This window comes from Chaetura pelagica, unplaced genomic scaffold, assembly GCF_000747805.2.
Source record: "Chaetura pelagica isolate M959 unplaced genomic scaffold, ChaPel_1.0 scaffold109, whole genome shotgun sequence".
Lineage (NCBI taxonomy): Eukaryota > Metazoa > Chordata > Aves > Apodiformes > Apodidae > Chaetura > Chaetura pelagica.
Genome location: NW_009970725.1, coordinates 8,224,357 through 8,252,202, shown reverse-complemented (window position 1 = coordinate 8,252,202; position 27,846 = coordinate 8,224,357). Strand labels below are relative to the sequence as shown.

The following is a 27,846-nucleotide window of genomic DNA, read 5'->3' as shown; positions in this document are numbered from 1 at the left end:
TGAGGACCCTGAAAATATGTTTATGTGACAGCAGATGTGAGCTAGGGGAGGTGGTGTAACCAGAATTTATTTCAGAAGGGAAACTATGAAGATATGCTGGATTTATTTCAGAAGTGTGGCCACTTGCTACTTTTTAAACTTTTAAAGTTGTTACTAGTTCATAGTTTCTGATAAGCAGAGGCTTGGAACACTCACTTCCAAACCAAAAAGAATTGTCTCTCTGCAGCATATCTCATTTTTATTTTTTTTCTGAGGTAGCTTGGCTTATGGTCCTAAACAAACAGAACAGTTGCTTCTATTAGGCAAAAAAAGATGGCCAGAAGTTCTGAGGATTAAGTCAGACTAAGAAGCAGTTTAGGTGAAGGGTGATCTATTTCATATCTGAATCCTCAAAAAGCATTTCATAAATATCAGAGAAAGAAGTAGTTGAGAGCTGAGTAGCTGAGAGTATCAGCCACTCCCAGTTACCCTGCCAGCTACTAACACACTGCCTATCACCAGTTTATCTGCTATACAAACTTCATGCCATTGGTGCAGTTATGGATTATGGTCTGTTGCTAACAGCACAGTTATTTGCACTTCAAGTATAGACAGAAAAATTACTGGGGATGTTCAGAACCAATTATGTCCATCCTGCTGAGCACAAAAGAAGTGTACAGGCAGGAGAGACTGGTTGTGGGAATTCACTGATCTGCTTTTTTAAAAAAGCCTCAAAGAAGTGGTTATCAGCTTCTGAGGAAAAAAAAAAAAAAAGCACAGGTACAACTGACCTGTATTATTCCCGTGTCTTTTTCATACCTAGATCTCAGACTATTTATCAGAAGGAGTCACAGTCACTCTGCTATTACACAGGTAAAACTGGATCAGATGTTTCATGACTTACCCCAATCACTTAGCAACCTAGAGAAAGCAAGAGCCCCCCCATGCTTTTAAGTTTACAAAAGTGGCCATCCTGCTTTAATATGCAAAATGTCAAAGAAAAAGAGCAAAAGAGGGCTAGGGGAGGGCTGCTCCACACCATATCCAAGTATTTAACATCAAGTCACATGCCAAAAGACTACAAGACACTTCATTCTACAGCAGTAACAATTTCTATGAGGTTTCTAAAAAAGCACACTACTTCTACTCATGGAGTATCTCAATGTATTTCTAAATTCACTATTATGAGTCACAGAAACGCTCAACTCCCAATGAAAAATAATTTTGCATCAGATGTATTTTTTGGCATTGCAGTTTCACTTAAATAGTTTAGACTGCATTTCTCAGAACTAGCACATCAAAATACTCCTTTTGCATCAGGCTGAGGAAAACAGAAAACAGGAGCAGTTCACAAATATTTCCTTTTGATGCTCAGAGACCGTCTCCTTACAGTAGTTTCCAAGTATAGGCCTTGACTACAGAGCACACAACAGAGGTTCTAAAGCTAAATAAAAAGCATCACATTATGAAGTTTAAGATCCATGCTTATGTGGAAAAACAAACAAGTAGGTGGTGTAGTCCTGTTTGACATTTCATCAATGACCTGGATGAAGGGACAATGTATCCTCATCAAGTTTGCTGATGATAGGAAACTGGGAGGACTGGCTATTTCATCTGAAGGCTGTGCAGCCATTCAGAGAGATCGCTGGGCAAAGATGAATGTAATGAGGTTCAACAAGAACAAGAACCTGGGAAGGAATAACAACATGCACCAGTAGCGGTTAGGAGCTGACCTGCTAGAAAGCATCTCCATGGAGTAGGACCTTGGAGTCCTGGTAGACAACAAGTTATCCATGGGACAACAATGTGCTCTTGTGGCCAAGAAGGCCAGTGGCATCCTAGGGTGCATTAAGAACAGTGTGTCCAACAGGTCAAGGGAGGTTCTCCTCCCTCTCTTCTCTGCCCTAGTGAGACCCCACCTGGAGTACTGTGTCCAGTTCTGGGCTCCCCAGCTCAAGGAATATGCTGGAAAGAGTCCAACAGTGGGTTACAAGGATGATTAAGGGACTGGAACACCTGTCTTATGAGGAAAGGTTGAGAGACCTGGGGCTGTTTAGCCTAGAGAAGACCAAGAGGGGATCTTAATAATGTTTACAAATATCTGAAGGGTGTGTGTCAAGAAGGAGGGGCCAATCTCTTTTCAATCATACCTGGATGCAAACTGGAGCACAGGAAGTTCCACCTCAACATGAGGAAGAAGTGGAGTCTCCTTCTCTGAAGACTTTCAAGATCTGTCTGGATATGCTTCTGAGTGACTTGCCCTAGATTCTGTGGTGGTCCTGCTCTGGCAGGGGGGTTGGACTCAATGATCTCCAGAAGTCCCTTCCAACCTCTAGCATTATGTAATTCTATGTAGTGGGTTCCTAGTCAGCAATTAAGCTGTTCTTCACTGCCATCCACCCCAAGGACTTAGGGCAGACAATCAAAGAGCAAAAGCAAAAAAGCTCATGGCTTGAAATAAAGACAGTTTAATAAGCAAAGAGAAAGGAAAAAAAGGAGGAAAAAGTGATGCAAAGGCAATAACTTACTACTTTCTACCAGCAAAACTGCATCTGGCCAGTCTTCAATCAACAGCTACTTCCCCTGACACACATAGTTGTGTGTGATGTTACATGGTATGGCATATCTCTGGTCAGTTTGGGTCAGCTGTCCCAGCTGTGTCCCCTTCCAGCCTCTTGCCAACCCCAGGACCAAAGAAGGCTGTAATGCTGTGCAAAGTTGTTCAGCAGTAGCTGAAACACTGATTTGTTACCAACACTGCTTTGGTCACCAATCTAAAACAGCACCACAGATGGGCTGCTATGAAGAAAATTAACTCCATCCTAACCAGTCCCAGCACAGGTGAGTGACACACCTTTCCCTAGGATCACACCACAACTTGTGTTAAAAAAAGAGTTACATTCCTCCATGGTGCAAGACAGTAACTTGAGGAGTAGCTGCTTTCTCTCTTAATCTAACAACTTGAATTTTTCCAGTCCACAGTTCTAAGAAAAAAATAAAAACACCTTTGCCAATAACTGAAGTTACCTATTTCTCCATTTTCCATGGCTCTGATATCTGGTCGTAGCCTGCAGTCAGTTTTGGGAATTACACTCTCCATTTCTTTGTCCAACTCATTCAAAGCCATAGCAAAGCTAGTGAAATTATACATCTGAAATTCAAAGACAAAGATAAAAGGTGACTTTGTGATGTCTCTAGCTGCTGTCTTAATACACAAGAAAGCTGCTGTCTAAAAATAAACATCCTCAAGGCAGGAATACTCAAGATACCAGCGAAACTGCACTGTCAGGCAGAGTGTAGGTGATCCTTGGCATTTCTGTTTAAGCAGGCCAGCATCCAATTACTCAGTGCACTATTCCTCTTACCTTCTTTTTCTAGTCCTTACTGATATTTTCCGTATCTCTGTAGAGAGATTTCCCCCTTGATTAACCCACTGAGGTAATCTTTTCTTGTTTCAATTCGTTGCCTTTCCGGTTCCACACATACACTTACATTCCACCCACGGGCTCTCCAACTCCACAGCCCTTCACACACCAACTCATGCCATGCAGGCTTTGCAAGCACCTCCTAGGAAGTGTCTGTCCTCCAAGCAAGCTCTTCAAAAGAGATTTCTCAGGAGGTAGGTGGTGCCTCAGTGGGGGAACAGGCTGGAGAGAAGAGGTGGGGAGAGCTCCCACAGTGCTAGCTACATGAAGCATTTTCCAGAGAAATTCCACTAACTGTAGAGTCATGCCTGTAGCAGTTCTTTCTCCAACCCCACATTATAGAGTTACAATTGTGGTGGGGAAGTCTGTCGCAATAAATAGGCTAATCCAGTCTTGGTAATTAAAAATATAACAAATGGATTTGCTTTTTGTTGGACATAGAGAAAAACAGGATAGCACACACTTTCAATAAGCAGAAGCATAGCTGACCTGTGCTGAATTTGGAGGTCTTGGTGTTATCTTCCATAGCAAAATACTTCCAGGAATAACATACACACTCTCAGAATCTGGCAACGGCATCTCATCCGATTCCTCAGGATTGCCCACCTAAAGGCAGCACACAAAGAAAAGCAGAGTTCTTTGGCATGACAAATCTTTTGCACCCATTCACTCCAACACTGGAACTTCAATAAAATTATTTTTGGGACCAAAAGTAAATTATTTCAGCAACAAAAACTTTTCTAGATGCTTTTCAAGAAGGGTAACAGCATTAACATAGCATACATGCTCCCAGTTTCCTCCCAATGAAATACTATTAAGTTTCATGCATTAACATCTTGTAGATATAATCTAGATGTTAAAGTGTTAAGAAATGTCTATTTTTCCAGCACAGAGATGTCCTGTTTCCTCAACCACAAGCATTTCTATGCCTGATAATTAACTCCCTTACTCCTTACTGCTTCATTGAAGTTGAAGAATCACATTTCCTCACCCTTGCACATCAAAGAAATGCCAGCACATAATGCAAATGCCGTTTTCAGTTTTTGCACAACAGAAAGCCCTACACTTACTGCTCTTTGCTCAGAGGAACATTTCTTTCCATTGGCCACTACACTACTGAAATGGCAAACTGGAAACATTAAATGAATAGCCTAGATTAACTACTTCTGGGAAGGGTATGAAGGCTGACACACACAGCCTGATGCAACTGCAGCCCCAGCACTAAGAAGCGGTTTTCCCAGGAAGAGAAAAACTCCACCCAGGGTTACTAGGTGTCAAACCAGGACACTAGGGCAGTGGAGAGTAACTGATGGCCAACAGAGTAAGTGCGACCTAAACTGTTTCTGAATCATCACCCTTTTTGTGCACTGCTTTAAAGCAGCTGGGGTCCATTCCTCTAATTCCACCACACAAGCATATGTTACAATACTGAACTGAAGCCAGCTATATACAGCTCTCTCAAGAAAACTTTGTGTCACTATCACAGCTGAAAACAGTAGCACGTTTCAGAGATCACGGGAGAGCAAAGCTGAACTTAAAGGCAACTAATGCTTTAAATGCTTTGGCTACGTGCCAATAGCTTTAACCCTGCTGCTAATAAGCTTTATTCTCTGACAGTTGCATCAGATAATACAGACTGATGTTTTAGTGCAACAACAACAACAAAAACCACAACAAAACAAACAAACAAACAAAAAATTCCAGTACCCAAACTGGACTCAGTTGTCTTCTGAAATGATGAAGTGTTATGCCTCCAAGAAAATTAGGAAATGTTAAGGATTCTATTTCACTGTGAAACACTTGGGTACAGTGTTTTATGAACAGGTTGCAGAATAACTAGAACAACATGCAGACTAGTTTCAGTCCCTCAGCTATTTAGCAAGATAAATAGGGCTTTTAATCGACTACATCTGAACTGTGCTGGCTACCTGATGTTCTGTCCTTTAAAAGGACACTGATCAAGAACAGATCAGAAAGCTATCCTGATATCAAACAAGGACACTTCAATGTCAATCGATTAAACTCCAAACCATCTTTTATAGAAAGGTTACTTTACATACTGCAATTTGTGCCTTGCTGGATATGAAATCTTAAAGATGTCATAAGAAGCATGAAGAACTACATAAAAAGTAGGGGTTTTATGTGCTCTTGCCACAACAATTTGTATTTTATGCTCAGCATTACTCAGTCTCTCGGTAGATTGCTAGGAGGGTAGTAAAAGACTTTGCCAAAGCAAGACCTCTGATGTCTGAAAATCAGACACATGTGAGGGCAGTTGCTGTTGTCTTACAGTATGCTTTTCTATATATTTGCACTGAAAAGTCTGCATTATATGCTTCATCTCTATTAAAAATGCTCTAGTTCATTCAGAACAGAATAATCCTGGTCTAACCCCAGGTCTACTATACCTCTTCTGGCAAAATATCACCTTTGCATACATGAAGGTTTTTCTAAGCCCCTTGCAGATTTTTTTTCCTTAAGTTTTGTCCCTATAAAAATCAAAGCGATTCAAGGGAAACTCTGAGGAAATTTGCAAAAGGACTCTCAAGCAAGCATGTCTCCTAAGGGGAGAACAGAAGCAATTCTTTATTTGTAGCAATGCAGCATGAAGGAATAGCTAGAAAAACACTGTATAAATCAAAAAAATCTAATTAGGAGAAATTTGAAAGGTCATGTACTTCCATGCCTGAATTAATCCTTTGTTACCACAAACGGACAAACCATGTGCAGACGTTACACGAGACCTGGCTCACCCAGATACTCAAAAACCATAAGTAATATCAACTCCTCAAACACAAGGGGGCAGTGAGAATATATATTCAACAAAGACTCCCTGATCTATACAGTATGCATTACAAAGCTTTCTTTTCTACACATAGTTCTGTTAAATGAGTAGAAAAACATGTTGTTTCTAGAATCAGAGAAATGTTGCAGCTTTAGCTCTCTACAATAAAATGCTTAATTTTGAAGTGAAAAGCAAGGATCATCTTATCTTAAGCCTTCTTGGGAAAGGCAAAGTGGCAGCTGAACAAAGACACAGGGTATGTTTTCCTTTGTTTCTTCTCCCTAGAGCTCACAGGGTCAGACTCTAAGAGAAGCAGTAATCCCCAGTGCCTCAGCACTCTCCTGATGACAAGCACTGGAGCAATCTCAGATACAGCAACAATCTGAACCAGCACAGGAGAAAGTGCTTTCAGAGACCTGTCTCTTTTTTTTCTGAAGTATGAAAACTACCAAAATGTAAGTCAACACAAAAAATCTGACAAGGGTGAACTATATTTAAAGCATACTGCTGACCAGAAATCTGGCAGAATTAAGAATAGTTAGTTGGTTGTTTTTTTCCAGAATAATAAAAAAATGCAACTGTGGCAGAAAAATAAATAAATATGAAAGCAAGTATTTTTGTGGTTGTGACAATTTAATAGGAAGAAATGCAAAAATTCCTTGTAAAAGCTAAAACCACAATCTTCTATCAAGAAGAGAAATTAAGTCTATCCTGCCTCTAGGAGTCCAAATCCTCCTGTTCAAATATAAATGTTATCGTATATGATCAGAACCATGGTCCAACTAAAAGATATGCTATTTCCTCCACGTGACTTGGGAGGAAGAGGCAGGTAATGAACCAGCCAGTATTTACATGACTCCAAGTTTCCAGAAGTTTGAATACACATCTTTGAGAAAGCATTTTATCCCTTGATGCTAGAAATGCTAGAATTCATCCCATGTTTTGTATCCTACTAGGAAACACAGTAAGTGAAAAGAAAATTTAATACTCTTAAATGCTACTAAAATATTTAGCTGTCACAATGCTTTTGAGATAGCACCTCTTTATGTGATTGATACCTGTTTACCGCTTTTCTTCTCTTCTGCATTTTTCTTGTCATTTTTTTTGTAAGCTTCAAATGTAGCTGGGTCAACACTGTACAAACACTCAGTCCACTTCCCATACAGTGCACAAAGTTTCTTTTTACTGTCAAAAAAAGACTAAGTTTACAAAGGAGCTTCAAGAGATTTATTTCATCAATTCAGACAAAAATATTTGAAAGAAGAACATTTGAAAGCAGCATTTAGAACTCCATTATGGGTCCTGCACAATTCATAACCTTGCTGTTGCAGGTTCATGCCCTTGACAGACTATGTTAAAGGCATTTAAGTTCTACAGCTCCCATCAGAAACAGAGGGCAACAACCTGTTTCCTATTAGGAATGAAGCCATTACCTTTTGTCCTGGATGTAGCCTTCAACTTTGTGCAACTCCTTCCCAAAGAGGCCACAGGGCTTGAAGCTTAGTACACATTTTTCACCAGTTCTAAAGGTAGAACAAGAGAGCACTAATTACTTCCAAACGCTTTTCCTCTTCATACTTGCAGCAAGTAAAAGTACTCACACTCTTAACTTACTTATGATTAGTTATTTCCACGTTTCCATACTGCTCAATCCAAAGTTTGCCCACAATAATGTTATGCACACAGCAGGTAGGATTTGTCCATGTGTAGGCTTCATTGTGTCTAAGGGAGGGGAAAAAAAAAACAACCCTGTATCTTCGTACTGGATGTCACTCCTATAACAAGTCCTCCTCTATAAATTGCACCAACTCTTGAAATGGAAATAAGTCAGGAAACCCAAGAAGTTTATTAACCTACTGCTACTAATTTTATCAATTTCTTAAAACAGCCACTTCAGAGCAATCACTGTTAGCACTGAATGTCATGAGGAAAATCAACAGGAGTTAAGTGTGCTAGTACTAGTAGGACTGATGTCCAGGCATCTGCAGAACAGACACAGGCCTGAACTACTGCTACAATCAGCATGCAGTATATTAGGAGAAATAATGGGAGTTCCTCCTGTCTTCTCATTCTCATCCCCTCCTCCCTGCAAAACAATCTGCCATCAAATATTAGAATGCAGTGTTAAACGTGTCCTTTCCCAAGCCATGAGAGTCTACTGCACACTAATCACCAAGGATGTGGTCACTGTGCCTGCCCAATTATGAAGAATCAACTTACTCAAGAAGCTCCAAAGTCATTGTGCCTTTTGGTTCTGCTTCCACACTCTTGCCCCAGAATTTAAGTTTAGGATAAATTGATCCATGAAACACAAAATCATTATTTAAACCTTCAGCGTAGAAAGCACTGATGGGTGGATGATGGCTTACTTGCTCTGAGAGAAGTCTAAATCCAAGATCATCCCTGCAAAAGAAAGATAACCAAAAGCATGTGTCTATGTTTCAAGTGTAGTCAAGTTGCTGTTCTTTTCCTCAGAGTGAAACAGATAGTTGGACCCATGCATAGTTGCTGTACTCAGTGCAAGAGTTAGTTATGCATTAGGATAAAACAAGAAGAAACTAATACAGAGAACATCCTCATTCTAAAGAACTGAGGACATAATGCAAAAGGGTAACAAGAACTAACAAATCTGATCAGACAATATGTTTACTTTTGACAGCAAGCTTAAACTTTCACATAAACATAGGTCAAAGCCTTACTTGAGAGAAAGATTTGCCCTGAGAGCAGCTGCACGCTAATAGACTAACACTGCCTGTTTGTATTCTGGCCACTCCTATAATGAATATTATAGTTCCTACACATCCCTCATGTACTGTGCATCTTTTCATTCAGAAGGCTTCGGAAAAAAAAAGAAGTCATCTTTGTAAATAAAACTTGCTTTTAAACCTGGCAAATTTAATTTGCCTTCTCCAAGTTGAAAAGTTAAGCAGCTTCCCTTCGCTGGGAACTGCTGAACAAGAACATACTTTGCAAACACCTCCAGCAGCTGCTAGAAGAACAGGAAGAATCTCACAAGGCAAAGAGCAGCCTGCAAGCCACATGACAAGTCTAAAGCAACACTGTGTACACAGAAAACTCCTCTCTGCTCCAGTGCATCTTCTCTGTTTGTTACCTGATCAATTCATATGTCTCTCCAAGCAAGGGATTGAATGGCTTCCCTGTGCGCTCCCACTGCGAGGCTACAGCAGACACAGCAAATGCAGCAACACACTATTCAAAAGAGTAAGAGCATGCAGTTAGTCTCCTGGATTTTAGTCTTTATCAAGTACCAACAGCAGTCATGGTATTACAGAACAATTCTTCTTAAACAGCTTAGCAGAGTTCCATTTGCTTGGCAGGGGAATAAACAGTTTTCAAAAGGCTAAAAAAAGAAAGCCTTAGGAAAAGCAAAACATTTTCCTAAAAAAGCAAAAATGCTTAATGAATAAGAGAACCCAACATGCAGTAAACTACAGAAGGTCTTCCTAGGAGGAATGAGGCCAGGCAAAAAAATCCCAACGCGTTCCTCAGCACAAACTACCACACCCAAGGTACCTGCATTCGCTCAGTTGTGCTGGACAGTGAGCTGGCCTTGTGGATGAGGTATGTATGCTCCATGTATTCTGTAAGTCGCTGTAGGAAGCTCAGGGGCTCGTTGAATATCACTGGCATGGTGATCTTCGACAACTCCTGATGCACAAATGAAATTTGTATGAAACCCCACATGATTACATACACCGACCTGCAGTAACCCAAGTGTAATTGGCTTATTACAGAAATACGTGATGCTCTTAATGCTAATGCAATGTGCCTGACCTGGCTCTGCTAATGCTGAAAAGAAAAAACCCTCTAGGTCCTTATGAGCTTGATAAACCCGTGTTGACAGTAAGGCTACTTTTAAAACAAAGAGAAAACCAAACATCAAACTTCTATCAACACACAAAGGTGAGATGAAACAATGGAATTAATTCTTTTATAGCATTCTTAATAAAGTTACTTAATTCTTAAAAACAGATATAGGCCATCTAATTATTCAAACATCTTTTTTGGAGGCAGGTGGGCAGGTGTGAGGAAGAGGATGAGAAATGACAAGGGAACACGGTGGCACAGGAGTAAAAGCAGGGATTCTGTATTCTGATGAGAAAAATATTTGTAACAGGAATAGAAGTTCTAGAGAAGTCCTATCCTTTTGATTATCTTTATTCTTTTTTCCATTTTTAAAAAACATGCAATTTGAATGCACAGCACAGCAATATTTTAAACTGCTGCCAGTAGCTAATTAAAAGCATTGGTATGACCACTGGCAATATGCACAGTAAACAGCACTGTTCTTACCCATAATAGCAGCATCTGACACTAACAGCTTTGGCAGACACTTTGGTACAATTCACTCCAAGTTAGTTCCATCCCCTCCCCCCCAGACTTCAGCTTCTGTGCAGCAGTTTCTGCAATGCAGAGCTAACACCTTTATGGATTTATTTTTTTTTCCCAGCACACACCTTACGCAAGACAGGCTTTCTGCTCTTTGTATTTTAAGTTTATACACCTTTCCACTAAAGCAACTGTGAGAAGCCCCAGATGCTTCACAACAACTCAGGAGGCTTAGAGCTACTGATACAGGCATTCCCAGCACTTCCACATCTCATTGCTTGGTGCTGTTTCTAACTATAGCAAAGGGGAGAGGAGAAAACAACAGCAACTAAGCACATGCATTCCCTTCTGTAGGCTACTGTTAAAGGCTGACAGAGGTCTACCAGCAGTAAGTACTTTCAGATTCCAGGATCTAATGAAGAACTCTTCCCAATTCACCCTAGTTGGAAGCAGATTACGTGCTAACCAGCTACCCTCTGATCTGGCCAGTCACACCATGGGGGTGGGGAGGGCGAGGCAGAGAGCAAGGAGGAGAGGGAAGGCTGAGATACTAAGGAGAAGGGAGAATTGGAAACTTAGTTGTCTTTCTGGTTTATGTTTGTTCACAAGGAAAATAAATTTTTGCTACTGTTACCATTTTAAGATATCTCCCAAAAAGGCAAGGAGGCTACATTTAGGAAGGAGACACTGCTATTTAATCCAGGTTTTCACAAAGCTGGTTTCTTGGTGCCTTCCCACAAATCAAGCATACCAAAAAGATTTTTGGTGACATATTTATACACAAAACTATAGAGTTAGTAAGCTTCCAAGTCTATCCTCCTTATACTTGGGAGATGAGATTAGTTTGTGATTTACATACAGTTACATCACTTTTTCTGCTATCACACGTACTCAGGGGAAAGGTTTTCACCTGGGCAAGGGTCTTTTTGATCTGGGGGTGGGATCTTTAGTATTATAATGACATTATAATGAGCTAAGTTCACCTAAAGGACACAATACTGCAATTCTACATCTTCAACTGCCTTGGACTGGTTTAGGAGTCAATGATCTTGATTTTCGTTCTTTATCACCTCCTGAATTCCTTAGGTCCAATTAAATATATATATATACACACACACTGAAAGTCTTCTCTGCCAAGTTGGTAATTTACATGAGACATTCTTTAAACCTTTTGATTAATTGCCTTCTTCAAGGCCTATCTATCGCAGGATGTCCTTGCTACATACTAGCTGTGGTCCTAACAGTGTGCCTTTCTGACTGCCATTTTAACTTGTATATATAAACAATGTAAATTTCTGAGTTATTTTCCAGCACTACCAGAATACTTTAAGGGTTAAAATCAAGACAACATGCTTTTACTGAAGGAATATTGCTCTGACCAAGTCTTACCTTCTCCAGTTGTGAAAGAAAATAAAGCATAAGCAGCACATTTAAAAAAATTATAATCCCTCTCCTCAACAAGTTTTATTTGGGCTTCAAATGAAACAATCATTTCACATCTTTTATCATCACTTTCTGGTTACCTACCATTCCAATGCATTTTCTTAAGATACTCCAGATACTGAAGTCATTTCTGGAAAACATTGGAGATGGCAAGCTTGTTCTGTGGAAAGGAACAGGAAAGAAAGCAGAAGTAATAATAGTTTTCCATGACTAATTATGACTGAAGAACCAAAATACTCTTACTTTTTTAAGAAAAAAGTGTTTTCCAGTTTTTAAATTAAAAACCAAGGGCGATTGACAGTGATACTTCAAAACATTTAAACAATTTTACCTGCACAGAAGATTGAATTTCTCAAAAACCTGGAGAACCATTCTCTTAATTTTGTATAAAAGCAATGGAAAAGAACTTTTACATCCGTTCCTGGAACAGCGTTTTCACAACAGCACCATTAAGATACTTAGTTCTAGCTTTGTGAGAGAAAGTTCTTTCTAAATAGGCACATAAGTAAGTTCACTGTATCTGAACAGATTTGAGGGTTAAACAGTGAGGGTTTTTTTGCTAGCCACCTGTATACTGACAATGAAGAGCCATGACATTTCTTACCTATATTAAAATCAGCCCCCAGGAATAACAGAAAAAGCAGCATTGTTAAAGAACAAGAAAATACAGCAATTTATTCTACAGGGGACTGACATCCTGAAGCAAGTACCTTCTAGGCCAACATTTAGGTTCTGTAACACAGCTTGTATTTCTCAGCTTTATGAGAAATCAGGCAAAGATTTTGTTCAGTTTTCTTACCAGTACTGACTGGTTCAACTATTAATCCAATTTAGCTAGAAAGGCATAAATACAGGTCAAAGCCCTTTGTCCACAACAACAATTAAATTTGTCAATTAGCAACTGAGCCATTACCAATGAGAAATATTTTCAACAAATAATAACCTACAACTCACTCAAAATGCATGAACTATTTGAGTATCAAAGTTTAGTTCTGTTTAAACTGCCATGTTGCCCTCCTAACCAAGAAGGTCTTGTCTACCCTCAAAGTAGCTAAAGCAGTATCTTTTTATTTTAAAGAGTGTGAAGAAGCTGTAGCTGCTTCCTCCACCCCACTTTTCTGATAAAAAGGAACAATTAAAAAAAAAGAAAATCTATTCGGACCAAGTTGTTAATGTCAGTAGCCCTACTTGCTGTGTTACCTCCCATACTTATCTGCTACTGAAAAACCTTTAACAGGCTGATGCTTTAGTTTTCAGAAAGAACAAAACAAAAAATGCTCCTTAAAATAAAACAAGCCCCATCCAACCAAAAACCTACTCATGTACCTTAACTCCTCACAGTATTAAATCATATTTTGTTAGCAAGCAGCTAACAGTCTAAGACTGACTTGTTTTATTCATCTCCCATGCAGGGAACTAAGTGGGTACGAGGATTTATTTTAATTGACCCACATGATATCACTGACTCCCTATTCTGATCTTCCAGTGAAACAGAACATCTTGAATAATATTAAGTATAAAAATATTAAGTATAAAATACTTCTGTGGATGCTTTGATACAAATGTCCAGGAGAGGACAGTGTACACCATGTATTCAGTCTTATCTTAATTTGTAGCGTTTACTTGTTTTCTGTGCATTCTTTAATTAAGGCAGTTAGAGCAGGTATTTGTGTTTAAGCAAGCCCTTCTGAATGTAAAACACAGACACATGCCTCCACTTTGCTGAGGCATAGACAGGGATTACTTTCCTTACATATTAATTTTCCTTTTTCCTTTAAGCTAACATGTCCCTCTGCTCAATTAGTTTAATTACTTGAAAGTTGGCATTCATTTTCAGCCATTCAACCATGTATCGGCCAAACCTGATATAGGAGTTTTCTCCACATAACACACACATACTGAAGAAACGGAGCAGTTTTAAGCCACCCAGAAAAATCCTATGGACAAGTAAAGACGTGAAAGAGACAGGCAGCCAAGACTTGAGGCCTACTAACCTTGACACACTCCCTAATTAAGGGAAATGTTTGTGAATGCAAAAGTTTCCTTCCAGATGTCAATTTTAGAAACAACTCAGGAAGTTAATTTTAGCTTTAAGTGACAAAAACATCTACTGGAATTTCTGTGCGGTAGGTCAGATAGGATGGGTTTAAGATAATTCCATTAAAAAACACTTGTTCAAAGCATTATCCATATTAGATCAGCTACTACAGGAATCTCATGGGGAAGAAAATATCTTATGAGAAAAAGGTGTATTTAGCTTATACCTTATGTAAGCCTGATCAAATAACCTCCTGGCTTGCAAAAAGCCATTAGCACTCTGAAAGACCTCCAATGGAGGAACCAATAGGAAAGATACACTACAAAATCTCAGCAATGAGAGGGAAACAGCAGTAATAAACTGTTAAATGTTGGCAGATACTACAGGACATTTTTGTGCAAGAGTTTGAGGATGGCAGGGTTTGGTTGTTTGTTTGGTTTTTTTTTTTAAGTTTGGCTCAGATTAAAAATTTTGTTCTTAAAAAATAAGTTACTTAAATGCTTTCAGATTTAATGTACTATTCTCTTATCTCTCAAATCCTCATTCTCAAAAATTAGGTCCACTCTCAAATCAACCTAAACTACAAGAAGTCACATCACTCACATCCTTTCAAACATTCTATGAACAATCAGTAGGATACAAACTACAAGTAAAAATCAGAATAAGACAGTAGATTATAAGTGGCACTGGTTTAATCTATCTGTAGACAGATAACTAGTAACACCACACAACTCACATCCTGAGAAGGTTCTCTTGAAGGTAAAAATTATATTGGCTAAGCCCTGGGGAACCAGAGTTTGCATTCATATATTTGTAGACAAATCCCAGTGTGTCACCAAGGTGCCAGCAGCTCAACCTAGAGCATGCTTTATAGCCATTTAATCACATAAAACATGACCATACATTGTTACCTAGATGCAAACCAGAAGTTTCTGCTTTTCTTTAGCAGCAAATTATTAGCCAACAATGCACTCATTTTACTCCAACATCCTACACACCTTACTACTAAAAGACATGCAACTCAGAAATAATTTATGCAGAGGTAATAGTTTATTTTTTTGTTTGTTATCCTTTGTTATCCTTTATAAAGCCAACAGATATTAAATGCTACTCCAGTCACCTGCTCCTTCTCCTTCTAACAACATAGTGCAGCGTTACAGAAACTTGAAAAGTTATTACTTTTTTTTACGGTAAACAGAAGATCAATTCCTGTTAAAACTCTTCAAGACAATGTATGTTAACAGGCATCATCATAATTTTCATGTTGATCACGAATTGCCTCCTTCTCCTCAATGTTTCCAAGGCAATTAATGCAATTCAGATACCCACCTTCACCTAGTGCTTCCCCCATCCCTGAACTTCCTGCTCTAATTAGGAAAGGCACTTAGCCAAGGCCATAAATATCACATTGCTAACAGTACTGGAGTGCAGAGCAGCATGCTTAGTCAGCTGCTTTATGTTATCTTCCCAAACCACCCTGTTACTCCACCCAAGCCCTCATTTGCCTTAGTCTTTACCTAGTATGGGAGGGATATACATGCAGAGGTTGAACCTTGAAACATCAGATCTCTGACGTTAACACATAATTCAACAGTCACTGCAATTTAAGTTACCAGGTAATTAAAGCACGAGTTGCTTACTTCTGTAAAATAAATACTAATTTCCTGTTTTTACAGAAATCTGGTGTCACCGTCAACACTCCACACATTCAAAACACTTCCAGAGTAGTCATACTGAAACATGCTGAAGTCTGGCTTGATCTGTAGCACAAACATTACATTGCCCCTTCACTGAAACTTGAGAACAGTGGTGTCTATTACATCTCATTAACTCCAGACCTATTGTCCTCCTTTATGGGCAAGGAAACAAACAAAAATGGATCATTTGACAACACAAAATAAGCACATAAAACATAGATGAGACTTTTAGAATAAGACTCCCTTTGTTCACATCTGAGTTGTTGATGCAATGCTAGCAATATTTTTCATTCATTCCCGATACCAATAGAAGGATCAAATGACTGGAAATTAAAGAGGCAATAGGAGGCATAGGTCATTAAAGATAAATGAAGGAATTAAAATCCACATAGATTTCAATACAATCTATTAAAAAACAAGAGTGCACCCATTTTTATATAGCATACCATATTTTACTTATTCAGATTTGATCACCAAAAAGAAAGATGGCAAAGGAGTATATGAGCCTTGGAAAAATATTCTTTATAAAATCATAGCACAACCAACTACTTGTCAATCATCCCTAAAAAAAGTTTTTAAAGCTTTCACAGTTAGTTTTCAGAGATTCCTGTGGTCTTTAACTCTCCATTAATGCAAACTAGAATACCTTAAAAATAGGTAACATCCTACCTGTGTTTTTTTATTCCGTTAGACAGCAACTCCCCACTGCCACAATCCTTTTCTTCAGACATGCTTGAAGTTATTGTCTCTTTGGAATCCATGCTGTCTTCTAATGAGTAGGCAGCTGTTGTTTCAAACCCACTTAGTGATTTTTCAGATTCTGAATCTGCAAAAGAACAGGTGCATGTTAACAAATCTACTGCCTGTGCTAGACTTCAGCCACTAACAGATCTTCCCTCTTTCTACAAAACTGAAACCTAAGTAGGCTACTGTGTCCTGATGACAGCATCTATTTGGTAAGTAACTAGTACTGCCACAACTGCTGCAGCTCTATGTCTAGATGTAGACTAAAGAGATTGTGAAATAAGCATGAACACAATAGATTAAAAACCTTGTATCAAACAGAGCTAAAATTCTGACATTTTTACTAAACTAAAGTTACTACATTTTGCTTAAATACCAATTACCTCAACATTCAAGTATTGATTCCTCCTATGTAAGATTTCAGTTTGGTCTAAAGTGTCTTCTTAGACACTCGGTGCAGTTCAGCAATCTTCACTTCCCAACTTACTGAACAAGTATCAAAGAGCAGAAGGAGGTATCATAGGCAGTGGATTACATTAGCCATTACATGAGTCCCAGCAAAGTCTAAATGATAAGATCACCAATCAATAAGATAAACTTTGTACTGTGGAAGGTAGATTAATAGTACAATCCATAACAAACTAAAAAACAACATCAATGACACCACCTTATTTCCAACCAGCAGTCTGGCTAGGTAGTGCTTGATCAGCTCTTGAGAAGGACAGACTTGCCCCAAATCAGAAAGCACAAGTTTTCTGGCAAAAGGCTGCATTGTTGTTTCATGTTTTTATTTCAAACTTGACAAGATTGTCAAAGGATTTTCCAATTGCAAGTTCCAGGAAGCAAGGGAAGAGCTCAAGACAAGTAAAGATGTACCAATTACTGTCCCATCTGGGAAATCCTTTAGCAGATACCAGGTACAACACTGAATGGCAAAACAGCTTTATGTAAGTCTCACCGCTTCTGAAAAAAGCAAACCTAAACTATAGTAGACACCATTTCTGCTATACAGTTCTTTCAGCATTTGCTGCTGCTCTTGGCTGCAAATACCCAGAGAAATAATAAAAAATCAGTCACTCTCTCACACCCTGATTCTAATTCAAAACTAGTAATCAAAACCTGCTGAAGTAGCAGTCCATCCAAAAGAATATCTTAGTCACAGCTGCCCATTGTCAGGGGCTTTGTTTTCTCTTATAAAGCAAGGCTAATAGCTTCTCCAGAACATATAAATTATATGTTGCTTTGGTGAAGGGGACAGTGACAAGAGGACTTTATACTACATCCAGAGTACAGAAGGGTCAAAGTCCTGACGAAAAACAGGCTGTGCCACAATGTCTCCATCGTCTCTAGAGAGAGTGAGATCTAGAAGCATAAAGGAGATCTTTCCTTTCACTAAAAACACCCATCCCTATCCTTGTCAAGACAGTACTGAAATTAAGCCAGTTGCTAGGGAATGAAAGGAACTGCCAGCTGGTGCTGAGGATATGTTAGAAAAGTGGACTGGCACTCCAGAGAATCATCTCACAAGTTTCCTCAAATTTGTCAGTCTAGTTCTGTGCCAAATTATGATATAACTTATCAAAGCACTAAATTTGGTGGGTAGTGTATGTAACAAGTAGGATAAGGAGAAGCATTTTCACTTGTGGACAACTCTGTTACATAAAATCCTTATTTTTTCCAGAGGACATAAGTTCAGGTAATCAGGAAAACACTGGTGCATATCCAAATAGCACAGAGGAAGAAACATTCTAGCAATGTAAGGCAGCTTGGCATCCTGGCCACATGACAAGCTATAAAACGATCCACCAAGGTAGGCATTCCACCTCTGTTGAAAGAGCTGCTCAACTGTGCCAATGCCAGTTATCATGTCAAAAAAGCACGAAGCAAAGACATAAATCAAAGACTATACCTCCTGTAAGGCTTCTTTCTTCTCCTGTATCATTCGAGACTGTCCTGTTTTCAGACAAGAGTCACAAGACAATTCCCTCCCTTTGAGTTTCTGCAACAGACCTAGCACTCTAGAGGCAGAAAGAAAAGAACTGGCATGCTTGGATGACAAGGATTTTTTAACACTACATATGATTAGTTGTCCTAGTGTTGGTCTTACAGTGCAGAGACACAATCATGCTGGACTGAGCACCTGCAAAACTCTCCATAGCTGTAGACACTGGCCAGACAACTTTCTCCAGGGCATGTGCCTTACTTATTACAAGAGCATGCTACACAATAAAGAATAGTAGAAGAATGAAACAAGCCACTGTTATAACAAGTTGCTCTCTAGAGAAGTCTCTCCCATTTTCCTGAGAAATAGCTCTCATTAAGAAAGTATGTCTACAGCAACTCCAGCCACCAAAGATCTCAATGTCCAGTTCCTACACATTAGCTACCTCCTTCGACCCAACAAGCTCAATAAGCCTTGACAGTTTGTTTCAGCATTAGAGTGAACAAGCCTAGAATTGTACTGTAAGCACAGATCAATAGGTAACTCAAACCAAGCTTTTCCCTGTGTACTTGCAGCTAACTCTTTTCTGAATTAAGATTTGCATACTCCCCCATCACTGCAAAAAAAGATTTATATTCACAAGTTGCCAGAGAGCAGCTGTCAAACAGATGATGAGGAGAAAATGAGCATTTTTTTCTATTGAACTTGAGTGGGTGTGGGCAGAGGAGGGGGGAGAAGGAATAAGAGTCTCTGTTCAGAAGCCAAAATTTTTAAGCTATCTTTGTGACAAGACCAGGCTGACTAGGAAGCTCTCCAGCTCATGAAACCTGAAGTGTCAGAGTAACAGTAAAAACACCAACTACATTTTGCAAGGGTGGGAGAGCAATGGGAAACAGCAGAAGCAATGACAGAGGCTTAACTTAAGAGTTCATCTCCTACTGCAACAACTGCTAAGTCCTCAGCTCCAGATAGAAAAGTTTGGCCAATATATTTGATTAATAAATATACCTGAGAATGGTAGTGTTTAACCAATGGCAAGGCTGGGTTTGAATTCTGACACAGTGTTCTGCCTCTCTCTGTCTGAGATAATTATATTAATTCTTTTAACTATGTGCAAGGCAAGAACTCCACTGGCAGCAGTGCTCCTGCAGAGGTCAGGGAATATTTTTGGTATGCATTCAGAAAATGCCACTTGACAAACTATGCTAAAAATGGAAGAAAGGGTAGTAAGTTTCTATGCTTTTAAAAAATTTTTACTTTTAAGTGGGCTGATAACTGGAGGCGAACTAGGAAGTGAGCAAAAGCAATAGAACTAGTCAACTACTTCTTATACCACTTAGGACCATTACTTATAAATACAACACCCATTAGTGGTACCCAACAGTTGAAGCTGTACTATGACAGGCTAGCTTTAGTATAATCTAAATATTCCTGTAGGTAAATAACTGCTTTTATAATAAGCTTGCACCTGTGTAAAACCACCAATACCCTTCTCAACAAACACAAAAGCTGTGCTGGCAGAAAAACCTCTCAGATAAAAGCCCACTAAAGAGAGAAAATCAGGACTGTTCTACTTCATTCCCAAATTGAGTATCCAATTTGTGCATAATCAGGGAATCCTATTGGCAAGGCAAAAATCAAGTACCTTTGTCCTTTAATTCTTGTCCTGCTTAGGCATTTTTCAGCATTGTGGATGAACTCTGTGTCTGTATTCTATTTTCATATGCTTCCTTAGGTCTGTACACTTAATAAAAGATAACAACTTCTCCAGCTCTCTAGGAGATGCCATTGGTCCTATTAAATATTGCTACTTGTTTAGTTCTTCCCTTCCCCACTGCAGAATCACAGAACTGTTAAGGTTGGAAGGGACCCCTGAAGGTCACCTTGTCCATCCCCCCTGCTCCCTACCCTGCTTTAAACATAGAAAAAGAGTTGGAATCATGTTAAACATTCAATCTTGAAACCATGAGCTCCAGCACTCCATGTGCTATCAAGTTTAATCACACATTTCCACCACTCCCATGATGAGGGGATCAGAACACCAGGAAGTGCTGTTACCTGACCTATTGCTATCAGAGTTAAAATTAATAACACCCTTAGCTTTGCTGTTCCTAACACTGGATACCATGCTTCAGTAACACAAATAACTTCCACTTCCTGAAATTTCTTGCTTTCATGTTCAGTGTCTACAGTTCTACCATTGCAGGGATTTAGGAGTTACCACAAGCTATTATCAGTGCTTTCTGACTGTTATCACTTAAAGAGAGGAAAGACTTCAGCAAATAAACTACTACTTCAGTAAGCAATTTTACCAAATCATAAACATTTTCCTCACCCCAGGTTTGGAAAAGAAATAAGATATTTCTGTAATTGTGCCTACAACTTCTACAAACAGAACAACACAACACAGACATAACAGTGACCAGTTTAGTCTCTGCCAACATTAGCAGGTAGTGTGGCTCAGTTTGAGCTGATACCCAAGTTAAACAGATGGTGCTTGAAGACTTGACACTTGAACTAGACACATTTCTGGTGGTGTTTTCCTCAGACTGGCTCTACTCTCCTACAATGGATTGTGCCCAATAGCAACCAGACGGTATCTTCTGATTCAGCTTCATTGAGGAGTCTGCTTCATGCAACCAGATTGCTCTACAAGGTGAATCAGAGCATGATAAACAGGGACAAGTAGCTGCTGCTGTGCACATATCTTTTCTAATACACTTTAAAAAAAAAAATCTGTTTGAAAATTCCTGCATGGCTCTGAAGTGTCACAGCTAGTGATACTTTTGTTTAGAGGAAACAAACATGCAGACATCAATCTTCTGCTTCATGCAACCAGATTGCTCTACAAGGTGAATCAGAGCATGATAAACAGGGACAAGTAGCTGCTGCTGTGCACATATCTTTTCTAATACACTTTAAAAAAAAAATCTGTTTGAAAATTCCTGCATGGCTCTGAAGTGTCACAGCTAGTGATACTTTTGTTTAGAGGAAACAAACATGCAGACATCAATCTTATAAAGAGCAAAACAAAAAGCAGTAGTGGGTTCTTTCACCCTGTCAAGTCCAAGCTTAACGATTCTTCAGCTCAAAGTGCAAGCCTAGCTATGCAATACTCACTTCTAAACTCACTCCTATGGTGAAAATTTAAAAATTCAGAGATCTGTAACTGTGTAAAGATGGTATCCTATTACAAGAAATACTCTTGAAGTAGTGGCATTTCCCCACCATATATTATAACTCATTATATCACCCAGCTAAAAGACATTGGTGTTTGCTCAACCTCTTATACAGCTTAATAAGGCTAAGCCATGAATATGTCAATTATATAAATATAATTTATTAAAATACTATCAGACTGCAAATTAGGTTTAGCAAAAACTTTTAAGACAAAGTCCTAGAAATTTAGACTTCTGGAGATATACATTTTTAGCTTTTAACAGTTAGGCCTAGTCACTGCTCTCTGTTACGAAAATATTTCTGACCACAGTCCCTGTCTCAGTAACCAAAAAACATACAACCCACATTTCCATCTCTGGGCCATTGTCATATACCCCCAACTCCTCAGCTATCACAGTATTCTCGTCATACTGAGACAAGAAGCCTCATAGTCAAGACTCCACAAACATGGAAGAAAAGCAAAATGGTTAGAAAGTATTACCAGGATCCCAGAGATTAGCAAAAAAACCCACTCAGTGCATCCAGAAGCCAGGAAGGCATTACCTTTCCCTTTCTCAAGCTCCCCAGAAAGTAATTTAAAAAAAAAATAAAATCAGAGTGCTCTTCCCCCAAACACATGCGTTCAGAGACAGAGAAGGCCCTATTCACTGCAAAGAACTGAATGGGAACAACCCAGAGAAGGAAATCTTACACAAGCCTGATGAAGTTGACAGACAGTCAAGAAAGTGAGTCTGCCCTGAAAAATTACTTTAATTGCAATCAAGATGAATTACATCAAGTAACTTCTCCCAAAGCAGAGAGAATTGACAATCTATAATGTATATATATGTACATATACACATATATATATATATGCTCAACAAGTTTCAGTTTTACAAATTTATTCAATGTGATTTGTTTGCAGCTTGAAGTGACAAAAACACAACCCCTCCCATCTAGAGAGAAGGCTTTAGACCTTTTCTTTCAAGAACACTGAGAGACTGGGTCAGTTATGAGATGCATAGACTAGGAGTTCTTTAAAGCTGAGTATTCTCTCATATACACAAAGCAAGCCTGGCTGCAAAGACTACATTCTAGCAGCACCAGATAAACAATTGTTCTCTGCTTTGTTGCAACAAGCAAAAGAGCCGGAGGCCTTTCAGCAGATTTGTTCTTTAGGTTCTGGTTGCTGAACCCGTTTCTAAGCATTCCTCAATCTCTTCTCCTAGTGAAGGCCTGATAAATTTGTTAACTGTGCCAAGCAGCAAAGTCTGCTGTTGATTTGTTGTGTTCCTGTGCTAGAGCTATCCTTGAGCATAGACTTCACTTTGCCCATTTTTGTTCTCTACTTCAGTTGTGCCCTGCAGAACACCTATAAAGGAGTCTGGGAACAGAATTATGACTTGACTGTCAGAAGCAGCTCACAGGAAAAGTAACCACATACTTGGTCATGAGATATGCCATCACAACCTGATTATCTGTTATGGTTAGATTATGTTCACCCTCAAACTTTTCCAACTGTAGACAGCTGTGTGCTGCAGGATCACTCATTCAGAGGTATTATGCAGCTGTTCTGTGTACAACCTCTCTATATGAATGCATGTCATAATCATAGAATATGCTGAGTTGGAAGGGACTCATTGGGATCATCAAGTCCAACTCCTACTCTTGTGTAGGGCACCCCAAGAATCATACCATGAGCCTGAGAGCATCATCAAAATGCTTCTTATATTCAGACAGGCTTGGTGCTGTGACCATTTCCCTGGGGAGCACGTTCCAGTGTTCAGCCACCCTCTGGGTGAAAAACCTTTTCCTGATATCCAACCTAAACCTCCCCTCATTCAGCTTCCTTCACTGATTCATGTCCTTTTCTGGACATGAGCCACCAATGTGCAGTTGCAGCCCAGAAGGCCAACTCCATTCTGGGCTATATCAAAAGTGTGGACAGCAGATTGAGAGAGGTGATTCTGTCCCTCTACTCTGTCCTGGTGAGATCTCACCTAGAATACTGCATCCAGCTCTGGTGCCCCCAGCACAAGAAAGATGTGGACCTGTTAGAATGTGTCCAGAGAAGGGCCACGAAAATGATCCAAGGGCTGGAGCGCCAGTTGGGGTTGTTCAGCCTGAAGAAAAGAAGGCTCTGGGAAGACCTCATAGTGGCCTTCAAGTACCTGAAGGGGGCCTACAGGAAAGCTGTGGAGGGATTTTATACAGGGGCTTGCAGTGAGAGGACAAGGGGTAATGGTTTTAACTGAAAAAAAGAGAGATTTTAGTTAGAGAACAGGCGTAACAGATGTTGTGGGGACTCCATCCCTGAAAGTGTTCAAGGGCAGGTTGGATGGGGCTCTGAGCAAACTGTTCTAGTGGGAGGTGTCCCTGCCCATGCAAGGGAGTTGGAACTCGATGATCTTGAAGGTCCCTTCCAAATCCAAACATTGTGTAATTCTATGATTCTTGACATTTCCCCAAGTCCTGTCATTGGTCACAGGAGAGGTAAACACCTTACACAGCTCAGAGTTTCAAAAAAAATTACTACTTGCATGTTCTCCACATGAAAACAAAAGATAATAAACTGAAGAGCAGACAAGGAAAAGATATTTCAGAAATGCACACAGGATTTTGATTCTCTTTCTACCACATACAATACATACAAAACTGAAACAGAATAAGTCTTTCTTAACCTCATTATGCCTCCAAACTAGGCATTTTTATGGACCAATATTAACAACAAACCAAACCAAAAAACACACATCACCATGGGGAAATCAAGTCAGAAGGCTACCAGATAGGGTTACATCTAAAATAGGAGCTTTAATTTCTGTTATTAAAAAAAGGGGTGTATACTCCCAAACAATCGGACCTTTCATGACTGCCTTGTAGTTTTTAACTTTGCCATGCTGAGGTGAAACAATACAATTCTACAGGTGAACTCAGGCTCATGAAGCACATGAAGCATTTTCCTAAAATTAGTTTCACATTAGAAAGGCAGAGACTTCACTTAAAGTAAGACTGTTCCCAACGCCCTGCCACATCACCACCATGTTCATCACACACGTCCTGGCTCCACACTCACATTCTGGGCATTATTACTTACCTGAAACAGCATCATAGAACTGCTCTTCACTGATGATGCTGAGAGGTGGAGATCCCTTAACCAGAGACTGTTCTAGTTCATGGTGTTCAGTAGCTAGTGTCTCTAATGCTTCTGACAAGATCTTGTTTTTCTCCTGCTCATGCTCCAGTTTCAAATTCCTCACCTATAAGTAGATACATGTATGAATAAAATCTCATCTCTTCAAAGAATGTGTGGCTAGAAGCTGTTCAAAAAATAGACTAATAAATAAATAAAAGGCTAACAGCTGGAACTGAAGCCACATGGATTAATAAGAATGTTACAGTATTTTTTATGATGACAATAAGGCTGTTACTCAGCTTTTCCAAGTAGTTGAGAGATCTGACAAATAAAATCTGACAGTATAGATCACAATTCCACAAGTAAATTTAAACCAGATAACTATACCTTAAAAACGAGGGGAAATATTTACAACTCTACTTGGATGATCTCAGCTCTGGAGCTAGTGATCGGTTTCTACATGCACCAAGCTCCTTGTACTAGTCTGCTCTAATCTGGGCCAAGCAGCATCATCTAAATTGAATTACAGAGCAAATGGGAATGCCAGCTACAAATAACTGCAACTGAACTATGAGCTGAAAGCGTTTAACCCTGAGGATTACAGTAGAAGGTTAAAAAAGAAATTCCTCTACTAACTGATTTAACATTGATAGAAACAGAGCCCCCTCTTCCCACTCCCAAAACAGTTTCCTGAGGAGCCAGAAGCTGACCAAAAAAGAAGCCCAGCCACCAGATGGTGGACTTTTTTTTAAGCCCACACATACAATCAGCTCCAGAGAGGATGATGTTATCCACATTTTGAGACCAGGACTAGTAATGAGACACCAACAAGTCCTTCCTATTTCCTCCTCGTTTTTTTTTGCTGGTGCTCTCCCGCCTCCTCTTACTGCCGAGGGAGGGGGGACAGCTGCAGCTGAAGGCTCAGGGAGGGCCTTTTCTTCCAGCTCAGCAAGGCTTCAGTGTGCTACTTCTCCTTTAGTCCCTAAACCACTGACTTTTCCTTTCTCCCTTCCAGTCCCTTGTTAAAAGGTATCCCCAACTCCTGTCTTGGCCTTCGGTCTCCTCTTACAGGTCACTTTGCAACGCTAATTTCCCCTCCACCAAGAACAAGCAAGGACATGACAATTAACCTCCTGGAACAGTTACAGGGACAACTTATACGCTTTCCTAAGCAAGTTACATATAGCAACATTACCTCTTTGAATCTAATTTAAGAACAGTTTGTACATCCTATCTGATTAAATTTTACATTAAAGCTTTAATTCGGAGGCTTCAGCCCCCTCAGTTGTAATAACCACTCAAATAGTGGATTCAGGGTCAGGCACAAATGAGGGAGTGCAAATTTAGATGCTACAAAGGAGGTATTAAAGCAGATTTGCCACTTCCAGAGAAGAGTTTCTATGCTGGCAACAACATACCCTCCAGAGACTTATGGAAGAAATTTTCACCCCCTCAGTTGTGCCAAATACTAAATCAGCTGGTTTGGCTGCCAGGCTCTGAGTGTAAAGTGGCAATCCAATTAATGATAATTAAAAGAGTATAAAATTGGGTTGCTAATTGAAAGCAATAAAACTAGTAAGTCACTTACTGTCTAATAGTTTTATCCTGAACAAAATTTAAAAGCCTGGACTAGTTACTGTCACTTTCATTTAAAGTTCACTCTGACAGTACCACTGAAGCCAATTACTGCAATGTTTCATAAAAATCAGATGTCTCACTGCAAAAGATCTGTTACTAAGCAGTTTCTGCAGGATATATTTTTTGTATGCTGACAGTTAAGGAACTGCCCATTTAGAGGAACAGCATCAGTATTTACTTTTTCTGAGAGAAGGAGGGTAGAATACTGAAAATAAAATTGCACTTTTCATTCTTATTAAACAGCAAAGTAAAACCAGTTATTAAAGTTGTATTTGCAAATTTTTTTGCAGCATTGAATTAGATGCCTTTATGCTATGATGTTTTGATTTTATAAATTATTTGAGTAATCCAAGTCTTTACCTAAAACTTATATTTCAATGTTATTTAACAGCAAACCGGAAGAAAAAAAAAATACATCTAACAAAACACAGATGAGCCTTTTTTTTTTTTTGCATCCTCTAAGAAGCACATTAGCGTGACTAAACAAGCAACAACAGATACAGGCTTAAGACACCACACCTCCCCTGAAAAAGCCTTTCATTGACATAACATAGTTATTCAGAATTGCAGGTGGTGTACTAGAAATAAATTACCTTTTTGGAAAACAAATAGCTAGCTTTACAGTAAGGTTCACTTTTCTGCATACTTCCAAGCTTCTTAGGTGCCAGACATTTACTAATACAGCAATTATACACTACTAGAAAGTAACAAAGAAAAGTTTCTCATCTGTTACATAAGCAGCACAACACTAGCCAGAAACCAAGGAAAAAAGAAAGCATGGTTGTTGCTTGTAAACTTTGTGATGTTCATTCCTCTCTGAATGAACTGGTTTTAAAGCAACCTTAATTCAGTACTTGGGGGCTTGGGATGAAAGTCTTATATTAGACTTCAGTCAACAGTACTGATCTTGGGAGGTTGGACACACACGTTCTGAGAGATGAGCTGGCTCTAGGAACCTCTACAGCCTGGTACTCAAATTTACACTAGCCGCTCTTTGAATGTAATAGTCTTAAAATACTCTCTGCAACTGTACTATGTCCTTAAGCACAAAAAAAGTTTTCTTTTAAAAAAAATTTCTACTACCATTATTTGACTGCTTTCACCTGTAGAAAAACAATGCTTGCAGAGATAGAGCTTGGACAACTTTTGTGTGCTATATTTAAAAATACAGGTATCACCAGAAAAATAACCTTGTTTGAAATAACCATATTGTTTATCTTTTTTTAAACACAGCAGTCTGAAGCAATACCACTATTTCTTTGCCCTTTCTTGTACTGTTGACAAGATAAAACTTTTAAAAAGCTTTCTCGCAGTAATTTGGCTGTAAAGACAAAATGTTTTGGGCTTTTTTCCACAACCACACACTCCATTCTTCCAAGCTGAACAGGAAATATGCAGGCAGATTGGCACTGTATTCAAAGCATAAATTTATTGAACAACATAACTGACCAGCTGAATGACATGTTTTCCCAAACTGTAAGATGCAGATTGCTGTTACGCACAATTTTGCCAT

At 39.2% G+C, this 27,846-nt stretch overlaps 1 protein-coding gene across 1 annotated transcript in view; it reads right to left on the bottom strand.

The window, feature by feature from the left end:
- Nucleotides 1-27,846, bottom strand: part of OSBPL1A (oxysterol binding protein-like 1A) — a 69,985-nt gene that overhangs the window by 7,908 nt on the left and 34,231 nt on the right. Inside the window, exons 15-25 of the mRNA XM_010006836.1 lie at nt 24,657-24,819; nt 16,387-16,543; nt 12,067-12,142; nt 9,724-9,858; nt 9,302-9,399; nt 8,410-8,592; nt 7,804-7,911; nt 7,623-7,712; nt 7,248-7,374; nt 3,894-4,010; nt 3,007-3,130 (exon numbers count right to left, since the gene is read on the bottom strand). Coding sequence (XP_010005138.1) covers nt 3,007-3,130; nt 3,894-4,010; nt 7,248-7,374; nt 7,623-7,712; nt 7,804-7,911; nt 8,410-8,592; nt 9,302-9,399; nt 9,724-9,858; nt 12,067-12,142; nt 16,387-16,543; nt 24,657-24,819 — 1,378 coding nt within the window. The remainder of the gene's footprint in view (nt 1-3,006; nt 3,131-3,893; nt 4,011-7,247; nt 7,375-7,622; nt 7,713-7,803; nt 7,912-8,409; nt 8,593-9,301; nt 9,400-9,723; nt 9,859-12,066; nt 12,143-16,386; nt 16,544-24,656; nt 24,820-27,846) is intronic.